This window comes from Centropristis striata, chromosome 18 (genome assembly GCF_030273125.1).
Source record: "Centropristis striata isolate RG_2023a ecotype Rhode Island chromosome 18, C.striata_1.0, whole genome shotgun sequence".
In the NCBI taxonomy this organism is placed as follows: domain Eukaryota; kingdom Metazoa; phylum Chordata; class Actinopteri; order Perciformes; family Serranidae; genus Centropristis; species Centropristis striata.
Genome location: NC_081534.1, coordinates 14,049,358 through 14,073,495, shown reverse-complemented (window position 1 = coordinate 14,073,495; position 24,138 = coordinate 14,049,358). Strand labels below are relative to the sequence as shown.

General features: G+C 40.7%; 2 protein-coding genes across 2 annotated transcripts in view; both read left to right on the top strand.

Annotated features, from left to right (window-relative positions):
* xkr6b (XK, Kell blood group complex subunit-related family, member 6b) overlaps positions 1-10,593 on the top strand; it is a 67,229-nt gene extending 56,636 nt beyond the window's left edge. Inside the window, exons 2-3 of the mRNA XM_059356635.1 lie at positions 2,282-2,478; positions 3,734-10,593. Coding sequence (XP_059212618.1) covers positions 2,282-2,478; positions 3,734-4,704 — 1,168 coding nt within the window. The 3' untranslated portion in view covers positions 4,705-10,593. The remainder of the gene's footprint in view (positions 1-2,281; positions 2,479-3,733) is intronic.
* Positions 10,594-13,053: 2,460 nt separating this feature from the next.
* Positions 13,054-23,829, top strand: ccm2 (CCM2 scaffold protein). Its single transcript, XM_059356820.1, has 10 exons — positions 13,054-13,626; positions 19,147-19,323; positions 19,482-19,565; positions 19,821-20,004; positions 20,225-20,361; positions 20,662-20,797; positions 20,936-20,993; positions 21,125-21,260; positions 21,371-21,509; positions 22,564-23,829. Exons 1-10 carry the CDS (start codon positions 13,597-13,599, stop codon positions 22,857-22,859), a joined length of 1,377 nt encoding a protein of 458 aa, XP_059212803.1. The 5' UTR covers positions 13,054-13,596; the 3' UTR covers positions 22,860-23,829.
* The last annotated feature ends 309 nt before the right edge of the window (positions 23,830-24,138 follow it).

Genomic DNA, 24,138 nt, shown 5'->3' with positions numbered 1-24,138 from the left:
ACATGCTTGTATTGTGGTTGCTGTGTGTAGAAGTTTTTGTTTTGTTTTGTTTTTTACCATTGTTTCATTTCTTCAGTTTCTTTTCCACCTTTAGGGAAACTGGCTGTCTTTTCAGGTTTACTAATTGACTGACTGACTGAGAGAGGATCACGCAGAGGTTTACCAACTTTGAGAAACTTTTTAGAAAAAGAAAAGGGAAACAGAGGGAGCTTTGTAGTGGGCTGGAACAAAAACAAAAAAACAATCCTATAGTTTCCTAGTTTGTTCTCAGATGTGCCTCATTTCCTTATAAGTGTCACATTTTCCTGACCTCTCACTAGAGGGTACTTATTACCTTCGGCAAAAATAATTATTTAGTGATCACAAGAAAAGTCCTTTGCGAAATTCTGCAAAAATAACAACCTCAATTCAATTATCTCCAGATCAGAGCAAATGTGTCAAATCAAATTAATGTGTAAACATTTTCTCGTGGCTGTAAGATAATTATTTTGTGATCCCATGAAAACAAAGCGTAGGCTGAGATAATTCATTATTTTGTGCGCACAAGTAAACAAAATAAAAGTGAGAAGCAATTCCCTCTCAAGCCTTCCATGTGCTCTAGATGTATTTCACATTCCCATTATCACATTTAGCTGAAGGTCTGCAGAGTTGTGCTGTGTGTAAGAAGAATAGGAAGTGGTTAATGTTTAAATCTGAGCCAAAACAATAACCAAAAGCAATCAGACCCTACGAGACGATGCATTCTTTACAGTGCACTGCTCTCAACCTCATTTCAAATTAAACAGTAATCTCTTCCCCAATAGCTAATGCAGAAGCTAATTATGTTGAAAACCACTCATAAGTATTTGGGGTTTTTTCTTTTGCTCTGTTGCAGTGAATTCGTGTCTCACTTTTGGGAACTGAATTTAGATCCATGGCCTCTCAATTTGTTTTGGGGAGTGCTACTGTCTAGTCTATTTCTGTCCTTGCTACACTATTGTCCTCGCTTGACTGCCTTCACATCAAGTGCTGGATTTATTTGGCCACTCTGCCAGCTCAGGCAGATAGGCCCTGCAGCTACCACCCAATATGCAATGGCTGAATCCACTGTTAAGATAACTATAAACCACTATAACTGTCATACTGGGTTTTTAGTGATTTTCTCTCTGGGTTAACATGTTTGCAGAGCTGAAGTTGTTTACAGATTGGAGCGGATAAAAGCCCGCCAGACTGGTGTTTTCCTTTCTTTTTGTTGCCTTGATTTTCTTTTGTGAGGATTTTGTTGCATTTTTTCCTGACCAAAGCTTCGATCCACTCAATGTTTTTTCTCATCATTCCTCGTCCTCCTTTTCTGTGCACGTTAATTAGCGACTCCGACTGCAGTGTCACATTTCAAAATCTATATCCAAAGAAGATAATGATCTTAATTAGCTGTATCACAGCCGTGGGCATTACATTTTTGCCCAGCAGTACACAATGCCATCAAAGCAGTGGTACAGCTTTGATGGCAATAGAAGCTTGATTCAATTAGCTGCTACTTCTCAGCTGCATTACAGACCATCTCCCTGGCTTCACCAGATCCACTTCACAGTTATGAAACGCCATAAGTCATGAAAATAGCCGGTCCAGCTGACAATATGGGTCATGTGGTGCACTTAAGGGAATGATCATTGCCATTGCTTACTATATGCACCCTATAATAAGTTCAATAACCACCTTCAGAGGCCAAAGAGGAGATTATAAAATGTTTTTAATTTTGTCATTGCTGCTTGAAATAAGGCAGTCACACTGTGTAGGGATGCTTAGATAAATTGTTACCTGGCGCACAGGGAAGCCAATTCTATGAAAGGTAGCGGAAGAGGTGGAGTTTTTTTTTCTTTTAAATTGAAGTTTAGGACAATTTTCTCTTTCCTCTTTTATTTTATTAGTCATTGGTTTTCTTTTGCTTATTTCTTCTGTTTAATCAATATATCTTCCTGCAAGGTGTTCAGAAAAGTTTATGGCAATCAAAATCCGCACAACCGTGTTTATTCAATTAAACATTTTCAACTTTATTCATTGGTAAACGTCAGAACATCTAAACTCCTCATAAATGCAGATTGTGTATTAAAAAGTGTAGCTAAGTATGCCCTCTAGTGTCACTGGAACTCAATCATGTGCAGGTGTGCTGAACAGTGAAGTCTGGCTTTTCTTTGAATAGCAATATAAATGTACTATAGATGTCAAAGAGTGTACTTGTGCCAACATGGTGAAATATGTATAACTAGATTGTCTAACAGCTTGTCTTTCCCTCTCTCTGCAGGTACATCCGCACCATGTACCTCGGTATACAAAGTCACCGGCAGAAGGAGAACCAGCGGCGTTTTTACTGGGCCATGATGTACGAGTATGCCGATGTCAACATGCTGCGACTGCTGGAGACCTTCTTAGAAAGCGCCCCTCAGCTGGTGCTGCAGCTCTGCATCATGATCCAGAGCAACAAGGCTGAGTGGCTACAGTGTAAGGGCTTCCCTACGGCTCCATACGACGAGAGTCTTAATTTTGTTTGTGTGCAGTTCAAGACATCTCTCATATCCTTCTGTTCTGCATTATGTCGCACTGTGGTTATCTCATGACGCTGCGACGTTTCTACATTGTGCACCTGACAACCCATTTCAAGCTCACATATCGCTTTATTTACAGCGCGCAATATTCTCCGCCATTCTATCCCATTTCGAACATTCATCACTCTTGTATTTGAAACCTCTTTTACAATTCCAGTTTCCTCGTGCAATACGGCTCCCCAAGGAAGGCAATTCAATCATAACAAGTGATACCCTTCCCTGTCTGGGTGTCTATAGAAAAGCCATCAATACATTTGCTGAGAGGCACCATGCTGCTGCTCTGCAGATAATCCTCTATCATTTTTCATGCGGCAGGTTACTGCTCTGACATATCTGCTGTCTCTACTATTATACAAGTCTAAAGGAAAGTGAATTGGTGCCCTAAATGGAGATTGTGTTGACTGAATGACCTACGATGATCTTGGTAATAATATGGCTTTTCGAAAATGTGATGGATTGCTTTGGCTGAAATAAAACGTACTGTATACTGTAAGTGGAATGGCAGCCAGGTCAAGATAAAAAATATCATTCTTTGAGTTACGCTTTGTACTTGAAAGGAAACTGAATTTTTCTTTCAATTTCTAAAGTGCATTTAGAACCATCTGTCAGTATCTCTCACTCTTGACAATCTTAAGCCGTGTTTCCATTCAGTTGTCGAGCAAACGTATAGTGGAGGAAAAAGAAATGCAAATTGAGGCACAATTCCATCAACTGGATTGAGTGGATAAACTGACTCATCAGAAACAGGTAAATTACCCATAGCAGAGTAGAAACAGTAGAAGTTGCAAACAGGCACATCTATCCCATGTACAATAGAAACATGAGGAGAGGTCTTCAGGAGTTTGGTTAAATTGTGCAAGTTTTAGATGTTCATTCGTGTCAGCTAGTTTTAGCCATGTTTCTTGCTGTCGGGAGACAAGGACTAATTAATATTATCCAGGATGACTGATCTGTCGTGAGTTAAATGTTTTCTACATCAGAACTTACTTGTGAATTTAATGCATCAGCTGGTTCTCGACAAAGGTAAAAACCACCTCAAGTGAGCGTAAATGCACAATTTAGGAACTTTTATTGGATTATGTGAATGGAAACACGGCTTTGGTTTTTTCTCTGCTTTCATACTTTCTCTCTCTCTCTGTCTGTATTCCCAGGTCTTTCTGCCATGTCCTCCCTCCTGTCCCTGGCCTGGGTGCTAGCCTCTTACCACAAACTCCTGCGTGATTCACGTGACGACAAGAAGAGCATGAGTTACCGAGGTGCTCTGGTGCATCTGTTCTGGCGCCTTTTTACCATCTCCTCACGGGTGCTCTCCCTTGCTCTATTTGCCTCTGTTTTCCACATCTACTTTGGCATTTTTGTGGTGCTCCATTGGTGCGCCATGGCTTTCTGGGTCATCCATGGCGGCACCGACTTCTGCATGTCCAAGTGGGAGGAGGTACTGTTCAACATGGTGGTGGGCGTGGTCTATGTCTTCTGTTGGTTCAATGTACGTGCGGGCCGGACGCGGTACAGAATGGTGGCCTATTACACAGTAGTACTGTTCGAGAACGCCATCCTCAGCCTCCTTTGGTATGCGTACCGCGACCCAGTCACCACTGACGCCTATGCCTCTTTTGCCCTCTGTGGCGTCTTCCTGTGCTTTGCCTCAGGTGTGGCCTGCATGGTTCTCTATTACGGGGTTCTTCACCCGATGGGCCCCCGACTGAGGGTGCTGGCGAGCTCCTGCTGTGCTGAGCTTCTGTGGGGCCTTCCATTACCCCCCGAGGCCGAGCCCATGGCTCCCACACCAGGCCCCCGTGGCTCTCAGGCCACGCCCACACGGGGTCTGGCAGGGGAGCACGAGGAGTCAGATGAAACAGCCACGGACACCTGCCTTCCGGTTTTCCAGGTGAGGTCCACAGAGCCTGTGGATGCAGCTGGCAGGCCCATCCGCCAAGAGGGTCCTTTCATCAAGATAGACATGCCCAGAAAACGCTACCCAGCCTGGGATGCACACTTTGTGGATCGGCGCCTGCGCAGGACCATAAACGTGCTGCAGTACATTAGCCCTAATGCGGTGGGCATCAGGTATAGGGACGGTCCGCTTCTTTATGAACTCCTGCAGTACGAATCCTCCCTCTGAAGGCACCTTCTCCCACAACTCTGTCACCTCCTCTTACACACTACGATGCACATGCTTTTCCTTTCTTTCACCCTGCTCTTCCTCCTCTCCAAATATTATCTCTTTCGATTTGACACTCCACTCTCTCCTTCTCTCCCCTCTGATCATTCAATTTTCCTGCAGGAGATGTGTGTTAGCCAAGCGAAAATCTGTCAAGACAGTCTAAACACACAGTCATGATTTATTTTTGGAAAAAACATACAGTACAGAGAGAAAATTATGAGCCTACAGTATCTGATGTGATATATACAGAAGTATCATATAATCCCTCTACACCGACAGAGGAGGGTTCTGTATGAGTGTGTAGATAACATATGAATGTTTCATTATAAAATGTGTTTAATACATTATACTGTATTGGTGATTCAACCTGTGAATACTTGTGAAGGGCATATTGTATGTCCCTGTGACATGGGACTGGCGCAAAGCCTGATGGGAATGATGGAGGAGAGTCTCAGAGGGGGCAGGTCTTTGCACATCCCAACATTTACTGCCATTCTTTATGTAAATTATTGAAATGTATGATAATGTTTACCAAGTCCTTAGCCCGTGAATCAAAAAGCACTGAAATTTCTATCATGATACTGTAAATTACAGAAAGGACACAATCAAAGATGTGTCTGAGAGAAGCACTTCAAAATGGATTTTCCCTCTGTGAGCTTATGTGGCTCAAGTGTATCCTGGCTGTACTATTTTTGTTCAAAATCCTAAATCGTAATCGCATCATGTATGGAAGAAAAAAAGAAGCACACTGACCTTCAATCAGTTCCACCCACATATTCAATTTCTACAGTGCAGACTGCCCTCCAGTGGAGGCAAGCTGTAACAAGCGCGCCTTACTAGGTCATTTTCACCCGTAGTTGTGACAGCACAAACTATTAAAATAACCACCTGAGGTGAAAAAAGCACGATAAAAGGAATGTAGAATGTAGTTGAAATGAGCACAACGTTTTCTAAATTGGTGGCTAGAAAATCACAAGAAAAAAACATTCCAAAGACTTTTTTTTAAAGATTGTAAGTGTCTAGTAAAGGGTAGAAGGGTACAAATGTGTGTCAGCACACATTGTTGTTTGAAGTGCAAAGACAGCCTTCATGGAATCCTCCACCATTCCCTTTTGAATCCTAGAGAGTGCTCCCTAATACAACCTCCCTATTTTGTTTTCTTATCAACAAATGATTTAGGTTGATAAAATATATGCTTATTGGGTGCAAAGACTTGTCATAAGTTCTTGGAAAAAAAAAAAAGACCAATCCGAGAAGATATTTCTATGCTATTATACTTCAGTGCGTATTTGTGTCCACATTTATAGTCATTGACATAACTATATTTTGCCAGAACACACACTTTTTTACATAGCTGAAAATGTTGTGCAGTGCAGTGTTAAAGGTATACCCCTCAACATCAGTGTGCCCTCAAAGAGGTTATGCTCTTATTTGGGTGTACAGCGCAACTGTTCTGGCATCTGCTAGAGCGGTTGAAACAAAGCCAAATTGCATCTTACAGTACTGTCTTTTCAATTTATCTGCCCCCATGAACCAGTTGAATGAGTCCTTGCAAAGTGTGTGCCATCTATAGGCCGGCTGTGCAGCAATTGTACACTGATACACTCTCCCACCCTGCGGGAGCTCTCCACTACGGATAACCACGGGACAACCACTGTATCCACTCATGAAATAAAATTTAAAAAAAACATGCCTTCCAAGTCAAAGGAGCTTGACTTAAATTTCCAGAGAGGGCTAAGAAAAAGTTCATGAGAATAATGAATGCATTTCATACTTCAATTTTATCTATTTAGTCAATGATTCATCCGAATATATAATGTGTGTTTTTTACATTGCAGTGTTTGGCATGACTTTAGTATGAGGCATTAGTACAAATGCACCCAACAAGGGATGCCCAAGAGCCCTCCACACAGCAGAGATTCCTTTCTCCTGGCTCACTGGCTTTCTGCTTAGCTGTGGCCGCATGTGCCTGCTAACATCGTACTGTAAAAGGCGGAGGTCATGTAAGTCCAGGCCAAAGGTGAGAGGGGGTTTTTGCCGGGGTTGGAAAAGAACAAGAGGACAAATTGTGACAAAGGGCCTGACTGGAGCATGGTGTGTGATTCCTCCTTGGCTTGTGTGAGAAAGCACTTACTGTACGACGTGCAGTATGTAGTAGGGGATCGAGCTCGCATAGCGGTGTTTTGTGCGCCTCCTCAGCCCTTTCCCACAGTTCTGTCCTCTCGCCGATTGTTCGGCTCCATCCTCGGTTGCTGCTCCGCCCTCTTCCCCATCTCTTCGGTGCTGGGCCTTGGCGCACTCCCCGTGAAACACTCTCACACTCTCTGGTAACTGAACAACGGGGTTGAGGCTGAACAACTGGAGATCCTGACATGAGAACATGCAATGAGGTACACTGCCATAACCAAGAGCTTCAACATCCAGGGTCTGCCACCCTTCAGCTTAAAAGCGATGTTCAGCCCTGAGTAATTGAGAACTGTTGGGTCAGCTAGGGTGGAGCAAACATCCAACCCACCATATGTATAGATATACATGAGTATGCAAACAACTCGTTCATTGTTTACCATAGTAGCCAGAGTAGTTCCTCTCTGTTGTAGTGAATGAACAGCCATGTTAATAGGTAGTCAATTAACAAATAATGAATAATATTGTTAAACTAAAAAAAAACAACTAAGCAAAACAGCCAATACAGGGGTTCCTCAGGACCAACAAACAAGACCACTGAACCAGCTGACTCAGGGGTGTCTCAATGCAGTTCTCATCCCCAGGCATGTCCTCAAGGGTCTCCATTTTTTCCTTAACACATTGCATCCTGGACCACTTCTCGGCTGGGATTGTACCACTAAATTATGGTTTGCACATTTTTATTTTCTTGGGAATGATTGCTCATTCTTATTATTGGGTGGGGGGGAGGGGCCGTTTTTTGTGGTAGTTGGCTGCCTGGCGTATGGTGCATCCTTTCTAAACACTGCTGACCTTTTCCAGACGTGGACACATGTCCAAATCAGGTGCAAATACACTGTGATTCATTCATTGTGGTGCGCGTGTGTGTGTGGGTGTGTGGGTGGGGGTGGGTGGGTGGGACAACGATATTATATAGCATCATAAACAAGATTATGTACAACTGGGCTGCATTTCATCTAGTGGTGCTTAATGTCGTTAAACGCAGAGTATTTATGCTTGCTTAACTGTGTCATTAGAATAGTAGTAATGATTGTTAATTACACTAATTGATTTTAATTAAGTCTTAATCAAAGAGTATATGTACAAGTCTGGATTTTTATAAATCATGCAGGATCTGCAGATTTCTGCAGAACAATCATAGTTTTGCCACATTCTGTATCTAGTTAAAAGGATGGCTAAAAGCTGGTTAATACGTGGGTTTTAGTTAAGAGTTTTTCTTGTTATTTTAAATTATGCACGGGTTTCAAGAGCTAAGTTACACAGGAGTGCAAGTGGAAGCAGTTGCTATACAGTGTAGGCTGCCACACTTTATACCATAAAGACATAAACAAGGTCACAAAGACATCCCCGACAGAGAATTGTTTCTGTCAGGTTACCTGCCCGACTCCACATCCCTCGACAGCCACAACACACAGCAAGAGCTTTTGAACAGCAAGCTTGTTCTTCTCAGTCCTTGTTGTGCCTTGTTACTTTGGGTGCTTCAATCCAGCCATGGCAGCCAGGTCCGCAAACAACAATGCCAATGTCTTTCTTTACTCGTTTCATGTGCCAGCACACTCACAAAGACGACGACAACAACACTAAACAATATTCTCCCTGTCTGTCTCCCCCAACCAGATCAAGCCAAGTTCTCAATACCGTCAGCTCACACCTCAATCGACAACGCCGTTTAGTCTTACCGTTTCATCCAAGTTGTCATCCACAGGACTGCACTGTTTCCTAGTTACAGTGTTACAACTAAACTTCACAGTATGACAGAACCAAGCAGTGGGTCCCATGTCATGTCCCAGTTATTGGTTCTGTCAAGAGACATAGGTGAAAAAGTAAGGCAATACTAAACATCTTCTGTACTTGAACGTAGGTTTCCTCATCTTTATTACGTTTGAGCGAGCTGAATCGCAGCAGCCCCGGTTGATTCAGCGAGTTACAACTAGCAGTTTGGACTGAGCTCAGAAGCGTTTCCTTTTGGACTGTTTGATGGATAGTCTTAACAGATGCCAGCCACGATACAGAGCGATTTGGTCAATGATTGTTTTGTACTTTTGTCTATGCCTTTACATCTTCTTCTGTCTTGCAATGATGAATGATTTGTAGTGCCAAGACGTAAACTTTATGTGTCGTTTGTCTCGTGTGAAAAAAACAAAAAAAACATCCTCTAGCCAAAACAATAATGCCTGCAGTTGGAATAAAACATGGAAGAAGTCAAAGATGACGAAATGCGCAAAAAATTCACTTACGTTGCATTTTCTTACAATGGAATGATGAAACAGGCCCGATCACTAATTCACTTTTGAATAAACCTCATTTCCTGGTTTCCCACCACCTCCCAGCATGCCTTTAGAAGTCATTGTGAGGTGACCCTCAACATTTAGCATGTAAGTGCTCTGACTGCACAACAAACCCTCTGATTTCTGCATTAATGTGTAGCAGCAGGTCATTGTAGTGTTTGCCTCGGTTTAAGTCTGTACCTTTGTGTCATGACCATCTGTTTGACCACTGGAGCAGTATGTTCAGATGATAAAACGGTGCATTTTCTTCTTTCACTTATCTGATTTATGTTAATAACCTGGTGCTCAATAATACATTTAAAAGGTGCTAACACTGCGTACTCTGCAGTCCACTTTTAGCTTTCTGATAGCATAGCCTTCCGCTTGAATGAGAGGGAAACTTGCAGTCTCAAAATGCTCGAGAGCTAGCACCTCAAATCCACACAGTTTACAGCAAAACTCAACTCTCAATGGTGCCATTTTGATTTTCCACCCTGCACAAAAACCAACAACAGTAACTCTGTTCATAGAGTTGATTATACTGGTTTCAGCATACAGTATGTTGTTTTTTTTTACTATGATTCAAACTGCACTAGGATTTTTTTTTTTCTTTTCTCTGAGAGAATGAAACTGGCAGATGATAAAATGCATCTTTCTGGCAAACGCACAGGAGCACAAATGTACTTCTGCTACTGGAATTTGGGTAAAAAAAAATATATAGAACGTGATTGCTGTGTTGTAAATTCCTGTCATCTATATGTCCTTAATCTGTGTGTATCTATTTTTGTTGTTACTGTAGAATTGGCTGTAATATTTTGTTTAAAATGGATTTGATATTCCAATGAAGCGACTATGGTTGTCATATTAATTGCTGCTGATTTTTGAAATTGTTATCAAAAGGTGTTGGGAAATATTGCTTTGTTTATATTCAATCAATTTCTAGATTGTGTTAGCTTGTTGGTGTATTTCACAAATCTATCAGGATACTCCCTAGACTATACCTATGATTTATCCGGGGTATTCAAAAAGTTGGCACAATGTCAGTAAGCAACTTCGCTACAATCTGTAGCATCTTTATGAAAGTGTACTCAAACAACCTCTGTTGTGACTGAGAACATATAAGGAATGATTTCTTTGTTGTTGTTAAATATAAAATGTAAGTAAATTGTTTCATGGAATCCCCGTTCTTTAAAAAAGCAAAACTGATGTCCTATTTTTGGGAACAATATGAATATTATTAATAACATATGGTGCTACAGTTCTTTTTGTATGTTTTGGTTTTTAGATGAAAAGAGAAATATTATGCTGAAAATGTAATGTTAAGCCTTACTGTAGATTCATATATCAGACTGTTCATCCCAGAAGAGAAAAATAAATATAGTATTTGAAAGTGCAATATATCAGTACTGTATTCACATGCACGCACAGTGAATCTGTCCTAATATTATGTTTTGCAGCGGACGTTTTAGCTCATTGAGCTAATTAAGGGCTGCACACTCACACAGGTGTTTTCATTTACTTTGATTAGACCTCTGCAGGTTGAAGGTGATCAACCCAGAAAAGGCTAATCAGGGAAAATAAGTGAAAACACCTGTGTGGTTTGACCAAGGCTCTGCAGGGGCTTTATTACTGTAGAACAATAGTTGAGGGGAGACACTACAGGTGATTAGCAACAACAATATAGAACATCTGAAACACATAATATTGTGCAGGAGAGTGGGAGCTCTCTTACAATGCCTGTGATGACGAGGTTTAGGCTACATTAGCGGTACTGGAGGCGCAAATGGATAAAATATAGTAAAATATACACCTAAAGGTTTGTTTTGGATGTTTTCATTCCACTATTCTGAAAGAAGACTTATTATGGGAGAAAAAGAGCCCAAAACCTCAAGATTGACCAGGCAATGTTTTTGCCTGTAGTGTCTCTTTTACGTAAAGTGTAAAGATATGGTTATTGCTAACATTTAGTTTTCAGGTTGGGTCAGGGGTCTGATATGTTGTACAGACAAAATACAAGACAAATAAGGCCCCACAAACTGAAACACAAGGTTACCAAACGTGCTAACCTGCATTGATGCCCACATGTATTTGCAATTGAGTTAATCAACTGTATGTTTTTTTCATATTTGAACAGACCTTTAACCTAACAAATTCTGATCCAATGCCTTTAGATTAGCACTGAATTACAGCTACAAGTACTAGTCAATTCTTTAGGGAATCAAAAAAACAAACAAAAAGGCAATTTTGATAAGCTATAAATGGTTATAGAAAATGCCTTTTTCAGTCTCTCAAATATGTAGATTTCCTGCTTTCTTCTGTTTTATATCATCATATTAGTCTAAAAATCTTTGGGTTTTGGACTGACAAAGACAAAGACATTTAAAGTCCCATTGCTTTGGGCAAACTAAGATTAACACTTCTCACTATTTCCAAACATTTTATGGATCAAACAACCAAACAATCAAAGGATTGGCATGTTACTTGAAAATGAAAAAAGCAATTTTAGTTTGAGCCCTACATTTTATCACTACAATTTCCCTGATGCCATCAAAGTGACATTCACTTCACCTGCTTTATACACATGATTAGAAAAACAAAGACAGATAAATATGATATGATGATTTAAAAAAAGAAGAAGTAAATAACACAGTTTTGACAGTTATTATGTGAGCAGTGCTTACCTTTTTTGTTGGCACCACTTTTATATCCTCTGTCTGTATCCATGCATGTTTCTATCTTTCGTCTTTTGTCTCATCTGCTGCTGTCCTGTCTGTCTCTCTACAACCTTGTCCTAGTAAACAACAGCATGTCAAGATATTGTTTGATGGACGCTTAAAATGGGCTTTGACTAAGTTAAAAAAACTGCATTATAATATAATAATAATAATTGTGCTTCTAGTGTCTTTCAGATGTGGAGTAAAACTATTGTCAGGGTAAAACAGTTGGCAGGAAAGCACAAGTAACATTAATAACAGCTGTTTTACACGTAGGTGTGCTAGTTCAAAAGGTAATGTGATAAACAAAAAGTGTCATTTGGGGTTTTCCTAACGAATTGGGGCAGAAGAAAATTAAAAGTTGACAAGATGCTGCTATAAGCTTCGAAACTAACAAACAGGCTAAAGCATTTAGTGTCTACAGTAGATATGGGCCGTCTGACACTGCCCGTTTCACTCTATTGAAGCAGACTGGTTCGAAACACTAGGTTGAGGCTTGTATCAAAACTCTGTGATCATGTGACTGATGAAATTTGAGGCTTCGTCACAACGAAGCACCTGAAGTGAGGTGAATGATTTGAATCTTTGGCGCTGCTTCATTTGTTAAAAGGAGACGCAAAATGATCGGTGTTGCCCCCTGCTTCATAGTGTTACAAGAAATCTTCAATTGCATAATTCCCTAAAGTACACAAGCACTTCAGCACAATATTCACTTTTTTCAAATTGTGGCACAAGGAAGTCCTTCAAAATCATTCAAACAACAGTACTTCTACATTGTTGAATTCGAATATTTTCATATTATTTGTTACAACACATTTAAACATGTTATTAGTAATGACATTTTAAAGTGTTGTAAGACTTTCATGCACGGACAATGATTCTCAGAAAGAAGACACAGCTGCTTAAGACTGATTTTATTGCTTTTGTGTTGGAATCAATAAGATGTGTGAATCATTTGGAAGTTTGTGGTTCCTATAATTGCAGCTGACCACTAGATGTAACTGCTAGGGTCTGTCTTTGAGGCTTTGAAGCTTCAAATCTTTTTTCGATACAATCAGGAAAAAGCCTCAAAGGCTTCACAAGGCTTCATCCGCCCATCTCTAGTCTACAGTCACCTGTGTAAGAGTAAACCCCTTCTGTAGTCTGAACTGAGTGAGTGACATTCAATACATTCATTATTTCTTATTATAGCCTTTATTTATTTTTTTTATATTAGCTGAAAGGCTCCTGTGAAGTGACACTAAAGTACCGCTTGGTCAGTGTGCCTCTGCGGGTTCGTCCCTGTCATTAACAGTAGCAGCTGTTTTGGTTTGTGCAAAGCAAAGCATGCTGGACCAGTTCAACGCCCAAAATGGCGGCACGATTGAAAAGTTTTGCCTGTTTTATTCGAGTTTGTCCTCTATACAGACTATTTCTCTAATTGAGTTAGCGGCACTGAAGCATACCATTTTGACACTGGTGGTACGCCGACATTTTTTCCTAAAGGTTGTAGAATAAGGACAAGATAAGGATGGCGTTTTGCTATCAGCTCAAATTCGGGCATCACTTTAGCAATGCTAGGCTAGGCTAGCAAGCTAACTACTTTCAGATGAGTGCTGGATAAAAGCTTCGGTAGCTAGTTATGTCTCGTCCCACCTGGATCCCAACGCTGAACTGAATATGAAGAAGAGGACATTTACATAGAAATGGAGGATGATGTGAAAAAAGTGAAAAAGGTAAGTCGGGTAACTGACATAGCTAACGTTACTTTTTACTGCAAGTTGACTGCATTAGCATGCTAACTTACTAGCTAGTCAGACCAGGATAGCTTAGCCGTTTGCCAGCTAGGTTTGGCCAAATATCACGTACATATGAACGGACAGGGGGAAAGAAGTCACGAAAACACAATGCCAGATTTGCTGACTTACTTCGAAATGTAAGAAATAGGTAACGAACGGATCATAAATATATGTAACGCTAAGTTAAGTAAGGCGCAACAGATTGGTCCAAATGAAACAAGCTTTTAAACTTTCATGTCTTAGCTGAGCATTACTATGAGTTTCCGAGTCTATTTATTGTTAATATTATTCTGTCAATCAACTTTGACACTCTTTGCCTTGTTCGCTTCGTAGTCTGGATGTATTTAGATATAGTTAGTGTGTGATCGCTGTGTTGAGTCAAATGTAACGCAACGTTACTTGAAAGTCAAGTCAAGTCAGTTTTATTTATATAGCCCAAAATCACAAATCACAGATTTGCCTCAAAGGGCTTTACAGACTGTACATGGTACGACACTGTCCTTAGACCAGGGATGGGCAACTGGAGGCCCGGGTGCCGCATACGGCCCGCACCCACACTTGAAGTGGCCCTCAGTACAACTACATGCATTTGAGCATGGAATCTTAAAAGTCCAGTGTAAAAATGCACAAAATGACTTCTTGCAATTAATGTTGGTCTGCTGTTCTTGTACTGAAAAAAAAAATCACACTAAGTGGTTATTTTTAATTTGCTTCAAACCTTTTGTATTCCTATCTATACTGTTATACATGCATTTGGGCTTTAAATATGTTGAGTTACTGCACTGTAAAGTTATTTGAAATTGCAGTTTCATCATATCTGGTTACATGCATGGTCCTATATGCGGCCCTGTGGTAGTGTCGATGAAAAATTGTGGCCTGCTCCAGCATTTAAGTTGCCCATCCCTACGTTAGACCCTCACAGCGGCCAGGGAAAAACTCCTCAAAAACCCTTTTAACAGGGGAAAAAGAAGAAGAAACCTCAGGGAGAGCGACAGAGGAAGGATCCATCTCCCAGGACGGACAGACGTGCAATAGATGTTGTTGTACGGGGCAGATCAACAGAGTTGAATAGAGTAGATTGAAGATGGAGGGGGGGAGGGAGAGAGGATAGAGAGAGACGGTTGAGAGGGAGACAGAAACAGAGAGGAACAGGAGTTCTGGGAGGGGCCCAGCAGCAGGTGATGAAGCGCCATCAGATTCCCATCTGGGGCCGGACAAGATCCACGGCAGTGAGACCAGCAGGAGTGAGTGCCTAGCATGACACCCTGTGAAAGAGAGAGCAAAGAAAAGTGCCAGTACTCTGGGGAAAATACAAGCTTGTGTCATGTATTATTGGGACATCAGAAAGAGAGAGAAGAAAAGAAAACATCGGCCACTGTTGTATGAACTAGGCCAATGCTTTGCCTGTGTTGGGATTTTGAACAGTGATGCCGCTACAGTATTCTCAAAAGGGTAAGGAAACCAGGTTTCCAAGAGTAGTAATAACCCTCGTTGTTATATGTAGGGGTGGGTCATGTAGGATCTGCGTGCTCCTCATCAGCTGTCAAAGGCAGCGGTTATCAGTGTCAGTCATGCTGAGGGGAATCAGCACTCCTTGGTTGTATCAACCACCCAGCTCTTTCTCCCATATACAGTACATACACATACTGCCTAATGATCCAGTTTGATATGGAGACACATTGTTATGTTCAGACATAGCTGACATTTCTTTTATCCTTGTGTCTTAGAACAGACACAGGGGACAGTTTCCCTCTGTTCTTCTAGATGGCACAGGAGGAAACTGAAGGGCAGGACACGACACTGACAAGCTCTTACAACCTAAGCAGTGTATTGACAAGTGAAGTGTCTAAGGTCTACGTCTTTGCTATGATTGTGCTGGGCATTCCATAATTTTTTCCATGACAAAAGCACTAATGTTTCTTCCTGTCTAATTCCACCTCCTTATGATGTGAGAGGAAATCTGGACGGAAATTAAGTGATATCCTAGTGTTAAGAGGGTTTGTTGTGGCAAGGAAATGTTATGTCAGCAATGTTAGCTAACCCAAACTGCATGTGGTTTGATAAGGTATAACTTTGAAACTTCCACTCAAAATACCTTATTACTAACCTGCTTGCAGCCAAAAAACAATTAGATTTCCAGTGGATATATTTAAACACATGCTGCAGTGTTAGAAATAATCAGGGACAAGGGGCAAAATTACCCCCAATTGAATGGTATTTGCCCACAAAACACAATCACTAGGGGCAAAAAAACTGTGATTGTACATGTAAACTCCTCCAAATTTCAAACATCAAAGGCAAAAACTGCCCAGTGAAAAAAAATATGAATATTTTCAACTCTGCCTAGCAGCTTTATGGAAATGTAAAAGAAAAAAGATAATTTTTGTTTTTATCTTGGTACAAATAATTGCGTTCAGTTTTCCGGTTTATGAAACTTGTAACTGCACCTATTGCTCAGGGTTGATGATAGGGATCAGTATCACCAGTGCATACAGTTCTTTGTTGTGCCACTTGGTGGTGACAATAAACAGCATTTGGCCTAATTGTATTTTTGATATTCAATGCACAGAGTATTATATTATCACACAGATTAAAGTGAAAGCCCAGGCCCCTTCATATGAATACATGATAGTGTTACTTTTACTTTGCTAACTGATTTACATGGACTCATTTAAAGTCTGGAAACTGCTTTTTCAAGTGTAAGCAATCTGACTGCTTGACACACATAAATGTATTCGCTTACTTTCAGCCCAGTTGGAGTGGTAATGTTGTACAAACTGTTAAAATTAAAGAATGACCAAAATCCTGATGTTACAGAAGTGCTGCTTCTATCTGGAAAGATAGGGAAACATCGTAGCATCATGCCTTTCCACGGTAAATACTGAGTCCTAGGGTCTAGTAGGTCTGCACCGAGTAGTTTGAAACATCATTCTTAACATTTACATTAAAACTCTAATTTAACATTCAACACTTTTTTTCACAGTTCTAGTTCAAACCTGGTATTACCGCACAGTTGCAGTATGACAGTATTTGTAGAATTAGTTTCCAGTGGTGGCTGTGTAGGATTGTTTCCCATCCAAATATAATATCTTCCAAAATTGACAGCATGGTTTTTTTTTTTACATAATACTTTGCTTCACCATTTTCACTGATGTCAAAAAACTCTCTGCTCTCCTGCCTGAGATTTTAGTCACATGGCTAACAGTTAGGACTTTGATTACACTTACTCCAAGTATGAAAGAAAATCAGAAAATCCACCTGCTTTATTTTCACTCTTGACATTACGGCGCAAAGAAGCCACGCATCATACTCACTTATGTTTCTTTGTTAACACACATTTACCCAAAAGAGACACATCTTGTACATCTTGAAGGGATTCACTGGGGTCAACTGCTGTATCACTTGTCTCATATTTCACAAGGAGTAGCCATAAAATGTTAATGCACTTTACGAGTTGCATGCTGTTAAATAATGCACTGCTCGTAGGTTGTGTTGTTCTATTGAGTCTAGTGAGTCAGTGATCAAATGTCACAGGCAGGAACCAAATTATGTCGAATACACCTTTCTGACCCTTTGCTGCATTCAACATTATTGTGGGTTAAATCGACTTGGCTTAAACTACATCAAATTGTCTGCACTTATTGAATCTGCAGTGCAGACAGCATTGCAGATGTGAATTCTGTGGTTAGCAAAGTAGCATACACAAGGTCTTGTATTTCTTCTGGTTTAGCAGTGATGTACAGGGACCTTCATTTGCTGATTTGAGTCCTCAGTGAGTGATGCAAGGCAGAAATCATCACATCACGATAAAATATCAAGATCTGGATTAAATGATTATCCCCACACATTGTTTTGTCTGTCTTTGACATCTGTGAAGCAGTTTTCAAAACAACGGCTTAATATTCAAAGTATGAGTGCGCGTGTCATCACAGGAAGTTGTGGGTAGTCCTCTTCCTGTTCTTGTGCCTGAGAAAGAGACCGAGACACTTTCCTTCCTCTGTGAGGGGGTCACACCCCTCACTGTGTTTGACTGTGTGCGTCTGTCACCGGTTGGCAACTGTCACTGTGTGAGTGGAGGCAACAGGTGACTAGTTAAGGCTGTGTGAGCGTGGCAGCATCCGTGGCCAGGCAGTGTGTTTGACGTTGACTAGACGACTCTTCTAGAGAGAGGGTTCATGGAGAACGAGGTAGGCTTTTTAAAATGTTCTGAATAGAGAATCGTGCTTTGAAATGTTAGGTATTATGCGTAGGCTTTAAGCCATTAATATAACTTATTAAGGTTTGAGTTAAGAACTCTTACCTGAGCTCCTAAACACAGCTACAGTGTTGACATTTAACCAGCTGATGCAGGAGCTAAACAATGAAATGTGACATTTTTTTAACTGGACGTTTGCAAGCAAAGCAATGAAAAGGTTCTAAAGTACATACAGAAACATTTTTAAGAAAACGGAGGGAAAATATTTTCTCTTGTGACACAACTGTGTCATCAACAAGCAGGTCTATGAAGGTTAAGATGTGATTCTCCATCATGATTTACACTGACTTTCACTGCGAAAACCCCTCCAGCATTGCAAAATGCTGTTGCCTAGTGCACATGTTATTGTTGACATTTGAGCAACATGTATTGGGTAACAGAGCGCTCTACATCTGCTGGGTCTCTGCAACTACCAGCCCAGTCAGAGGAAGAATGCTCAGCAGAAATTACAAGGCATATAAGTATGCCGATACAAGTAAAAAACGCAAATATCGGCCCGATATATCGGCTGGCCGATGTTTTGGTCTACCTCTACATCGTATGTATGTAGTGGATATAAATAGGCCTGTATTTGTTTATTTAATAGAGTTGGGTATCCTCAAACATTTCTGGGAGTAGTACTGTGACTTTATTACCTGTTCCTAAACACTTTTTCCCATACTATATTTATGTTATCTATTTCAACAAAGAGAAATGACAACATTACACACTATGGTATCAATATTTATTTTTCCAGCTCCTGTACATCTATGAAACGTAGATTATAGTCAAGTAAATACAACAACACAAACACATGTAAGCCCCATCTCTGTGTATAAAGTAGTTTTTCTTTACTTACCTAAATGGCATGTAACTTGAGACAGCCAAACAACAGCATTATTATATATTGGTACAAGCGTTCTGCATGCCTGTTGTTTGTGTTGGGTATCAAGTTAGGAATCAAAAACCAAGTCATTATTTGATACTAAATAGTATCAAAGCAATTCAATTGGTGACATAAAAGCATTAAAATTCAGTAACCACCCCTATTATTGGTAATATACTGTTGCATAGAAAAAGTAAATGCCAATTGTTAATAATTTAGAAAGATAGAAATGTTACCTATCCAAACAAATTGTGTCTCAATTCAGACTGCATTTTTTGAAAGGAGGCTTGAGAATTTTCCAACAACCGCCCTCTCTTTGTCCTTTTTTTTTTACCAGCCTGGTATCGTGTCTCCATTCAAGCGAGTCTTCCTGAAAGGAGAGAAGGGGAGAGACAAGAAGGCCCAGGAGAAGGCCACAGAGCGCAGGGCGCTGCACACCTTCTCACTTTCTCAGCCTGACCACCGCATCGACCCTGACATCCTGCTTAATGATTACATTGAGAAGGAAGTCAAAGTAAGCGTGACAAGCACACTTCCCTAACCACATATTAAAAATGTTGTAGCACTATTCACATAGGAGGAAATGATGACATATTAGATTACAGTATGTTTTTTACTTGGATATTCATACATGTCTCAGTAAAAGGTTTGTGTGTCCTCTATTCTGTGCAGTACTTGGGGCAGCTGACATCAGTTCCAGGATACTTGAACCCATCAAGTCGCACAGAAGTGCTGCAGCTCATTGACAATGCAAGGGTGCGTATCAGATTCAACATGATCCATCAATTGGTTGCTTTTTCTCTCTTTCTTCTGTTTTTCCACATAACTGAAATTCGTTATATTCAATCAATCAATTAATTTCTTCGACAGTTCATGTCTGTTCATGGAAGGCTGTAGTTAATAAAAAAAACTTTAACTGCTTATACTTATTGATAGTGAATTGTCATATAAGGTATTCATCATTTTTCAACAGTGATAATTACCAACATTGTTTGCCTCTGTGATCCTCAGAAGTCCCATCAGTTGGCAGGCCAGCTGACATCTGAGCAGGATGCAGTGGTGAGCTTGTCGGCGTATAACATAAAGCTTGTGTGGCGCGATGGAGAGGACATCATCCTGAGAGTGCCAATCCATGATATTGCTGCTGTCTCCTACATCAGGGACGACTCTTTGCACCTTGTGGTGATCAAAACAGGTAATAAATAGTTATTTAAGGGATCCTGCAAGTGTGCTGATGGAACACACTTTTTTAGTCAATGTTGTCAGGTCAAATTATGTTAATTATAGTTTACACAAGCGCTTGAGGAACTAGCAATAATGTGAATGAAAAATGTTGTTGATTCATATATTTCAAAAATGTCAAAAGTTGGAAATTCTTCATAGTTGAACTATGTGTTTTTATCTCCGTTTTTCAGCCCAGGAGTCGGGAGGTTCTCCTTGCCCCAGCTCCTGTCCTGATCTCAACAAGTCTCAGACGCTGAGCTCCTTATCGGAGAGTGGAGCTGTGCTCGTGGAAGTCTGCTGTCTGCTTGTACTGGCTGTTGATAATAAGGTATTATTTGGAATCTGTGGCTATGCTGAAAGGAAATCTATTTCTTTAGTGAGGTTACGCAGGTTAGGACAGTGCTTTCAAACCAAAGTGCACACCAGTTTAACCAGCTGAAGCCGCTTTAAAATGTGAATTTCACTTTTGGCTCCAAGCAGCCTGCACTGCTGTTACTTAAAGGTTCCCTGTTGAGTTTTATTACTTAAATATTAGCACTATGGAGCTAATGCAAAAACACTTTTGAGTACTGTTGTGAATATGTCTCTGCAGAAGAGCACATTAATAGCTGATGTTTTTATGTTACAGGCAGCAGCCGAGGAGCTTTGTCTTTTGCTCAGCCAGGTCTTTAACATCGTTTACACAGAATCAACCATCGACTTCTTGGACAGAGCCATTTTTGATGGAGCAACAACACCGACCAGACACCTTTCTCTATACAGTGGTAAGAGGGGAAAAAACAAGAAACTGAGTGGGACAAATTTTACATTTTTAATTTTGTTTTCTCCTCTTCTCAACTTAAGTTTCAGAACATGAGTCAGATATGGACCTGTAAATATATATATTTCTTTGTGTTTGGCAGATGATTCTTCAAGCAAAGGGGATGTTAAAGAACCCTTTGAAGCAGAAGCCAGCACATTGTGAGTTCACAGTTGAAGAGTTGCGATGAAAGGTTTCCATTTTGGGCACAGTGATCTAGAAAGATTTTGACACATCGTTGAAAGTGGTGTATTTTTAATTTTGACTTACACAAGATGCATTTTTCTCTCAGTCCTTTCCCGGTCTCTATGGAGGGCGAAGGAAACTCTCCATCAGCATCCACCCCAGCATCCCCTCAGACAAAGACTGCGAGTGAAGGAGAGCTCAGCACCACCGCTGCAGAGCTGCTGCAGGACTACATGACCACTGTACGTTCATTTCACCCTCTCTCTTCACCTTCTGCTTTTAATAATGTTTTTTTTCAAGCTGTATTAACTCATATATTGACTTTTCCATACCTTTTTCTAACCCCTTGCAGCTGCGGACAAAACTATCGTCACAGGAGATCCAGCAGTTTGCCACGCTGCTCCATGAATACCGTAACGGTGCCTCCATCCACGAGTTCTGCATTAACCTGCGACAACTCTATGGGGACAGCAGGAAGTTTCTTCTACTTGGTACGAGCACTCTGTTTCCTAATAAGTTAAGAAACAATGATCTTATGTCGTTGAACAGTTTCAGACCCACTTGTATAAATCATTATAAAAACCAATATGTTGATAAAACTCCCATCTGCCCTGCTGTCTCTTCAGTAATGTAAGTAAAGCTACAAATAGGAATGCCACGGGAAGGAAATTTTCCCACCGGTTATTAATCTCATAACAACAGTTTTTCAGATGACACCAGACATTCTACAAGAAAAGATATTTGTCAATTGGATTAATATCCAAAATATTACAAACAGGAGATTTTGCTTTTTCGCTTTGACACCAAGTCCTCCATCATCATCTTGCCTGTCAACTCTCCATCTGGATCTGGTACATGATGCTGCGACTCTGCTGCTGCTGTACAGAGTAGACACTTCTACCGGACGCAGCTGTGCCACATTCCGGCTGAAACGCGGCTGCCAGAGCTGGTCGCAGTCACTCTAGACAATGCTTTTGAATCCACCAAAAGTGCAACAGCGCATTTCAGAAGCATCCCAAAAGCGAGTCTCCTCTCTGCTCCACTAAAAATACAAGCCTAGTCCATATTTGACAGCCGCAGCACCTTGTACAGAGACTATAAAGCCACCAACTTTTTCCAAAAAACATCTGTAGGCTTCAGATTGTATAGTTTTAACTACTTAAACACAGCAAAAAAAACATTTAATCCAGGTCATTTGTAAATGGACTTTTTACACTATTTTCTTCATCTATAGTCTACTACACAATAAAGTAGGAAATAACAACAATAATCACAAAACAGACCAAAAAAGTAACTACTTAGCCTGCCTACTTATGGAAAAAGCCCAAATATTAAGGAAAAATCAACACAATCTGCAAATCTCTAAATTGTGGGCGCCGATACACAAAAATAGTCATATCAATATAATTTTAAAAAACAGCAGCAACCCCTCCTGCATGTACAATAATGGTACCTAGACATCTATATCTTAAAATATGTGCTTAAAAGACAGCTCTAATGTCAGACACAGTCCATGACCGTATGCACCATCATGTCCTCCTGCAGGCCTGCGTCCCTTCATACCAGAGAAGGACAGCCAGCACTTTGAGAATTTCCTCGAGACCATTGGTGTGAAGGACGGCCGTGGCATCATCACAGACAGCTTCGGCCGTTACCGGCGCACGGCCAGCTCCGCCTCCGACTCCACCACCAACGGCAACGGAGCAGCGGGGGGGAGCGCCACCTCAGACGAGGGCCAGGAGGCCTCCGAGGGAGACGACTGGGACCGGATGATCACCGACATCAGCAATGACATCGAAGCTCTCGGCTGCAGCATGGACCAGGAGGGAGTGACCCCCTGACACAAAGGGAAACAGGACACATAATGGCCGCCATTCCTCATATGAACAGTAGGCATGAGCTGAACGGATCAGATGAAGGTGGTCCTTAGCACTGACCTAAGATTTTGGTTAATTGTATTTTCCTCTAATTATCAAGAGGACGTTCCATAATCCTTTACACACTCAAGGAAAACCTCAACCTATTACCACAGAAACATGAAGTCAACACGTGCACTTATGCAGACCCTGAAGATGACATGCAGTCAGTTGGCTATTTTTGCATTTCAGAGGGATTCATAGCCTCTGATATATTTTTTAAAGTTTCTTTGATTTTGTACTCATTTATTGGCAGTATCTGCCACGGCTGTCAGCAATGTAGCGAAAAAAATCTCCAGAGCCTTTGAGAATATTTCTGTTTTGAAAACCCTCAAAGACTGTGGAGGATCCACCAGAGGACTGTGTGCATGTTTTAGGAGGTTCAGACTGAGGCTGTACTTGTTTGTGCTTTTGTATTATCATAGGTCAATCAGCCTCAACCATCTGGTTGGTTACTTCATTTATTTCATTTTGTGTGTCGCTGTGAGAGTGTAACATTTTGCTATATATATATATATATATAATTTTGTTTTCAGTAAGATTTGTGTACCACATTGTTTTACACTATCTTTTGTTATCAGTGTTTACTCATTTATATAATTTTGCCTTATTCAAACTGACCAAGGAAATGCTGTAAAAACAAAAATTCTCATTCATTTGAAGCGATTGAGTGGGGACTGTATTTGACAAAGCCAGTTATGGCTGATGTAAATTTATGATTTTTGTTTCTTCTCCTGCAGGTCATCTTGTTATGTCTTGTGACATTACATTTATCTGTCATTGTGCCTTTACACTGCAGTACTGCTGCCAACTGTCTGTCACACACAGACAGGTAATATTGAACTGTAACTACAGTTGTTGAGCAAATCATGGTTATTAAATAACAGCTACTTTACACGGATTGTCTTGTCTGCCTTTGTTGTCACATAACAACATAATAACACCTGTCTGCAGCTGTTTAAAATGAGACTAACCTCCTCGATTAATTTGACTTTTATGCACCAAAACTGACAAGAGGTGACGGTTTAATCTGATTATGATCCTCTGACTGATCATTTGCTTGGATGCACTTAAGCCGCTGTGGAACTTCGGTCTGAGTTTCATCAAAGCAATCATGCCGGACGTTGCCCTGTAAGTTGGGGATTAGTTTTGTGAGTCTGCGGGAAGAGAAATTGGCAGGACAGTTGGAGCTGAGCACATTCCA

Coding starts and splice junctions, on each gene's coding strand:
- ccm2 (XM_059356820.1), top strand. CDS start 13,597: ATGGAGGATGATGTGAAAAAAGTGAAAAAG. Junction 19,566..19,820: donor AGCTCATTGACAATGCAAGG/GTGCGTATCAGA, acceptor TGTGATCCTCAG/AAGTCCCATCAGTTGGCAGG. Junction 20,362..20,661: donor TACTGGCTGTTGATAATAAG/GTATTATTTGGA, acceptor TTTATGTTACAG/GCAGCAGCCGAGGAGCTTTG.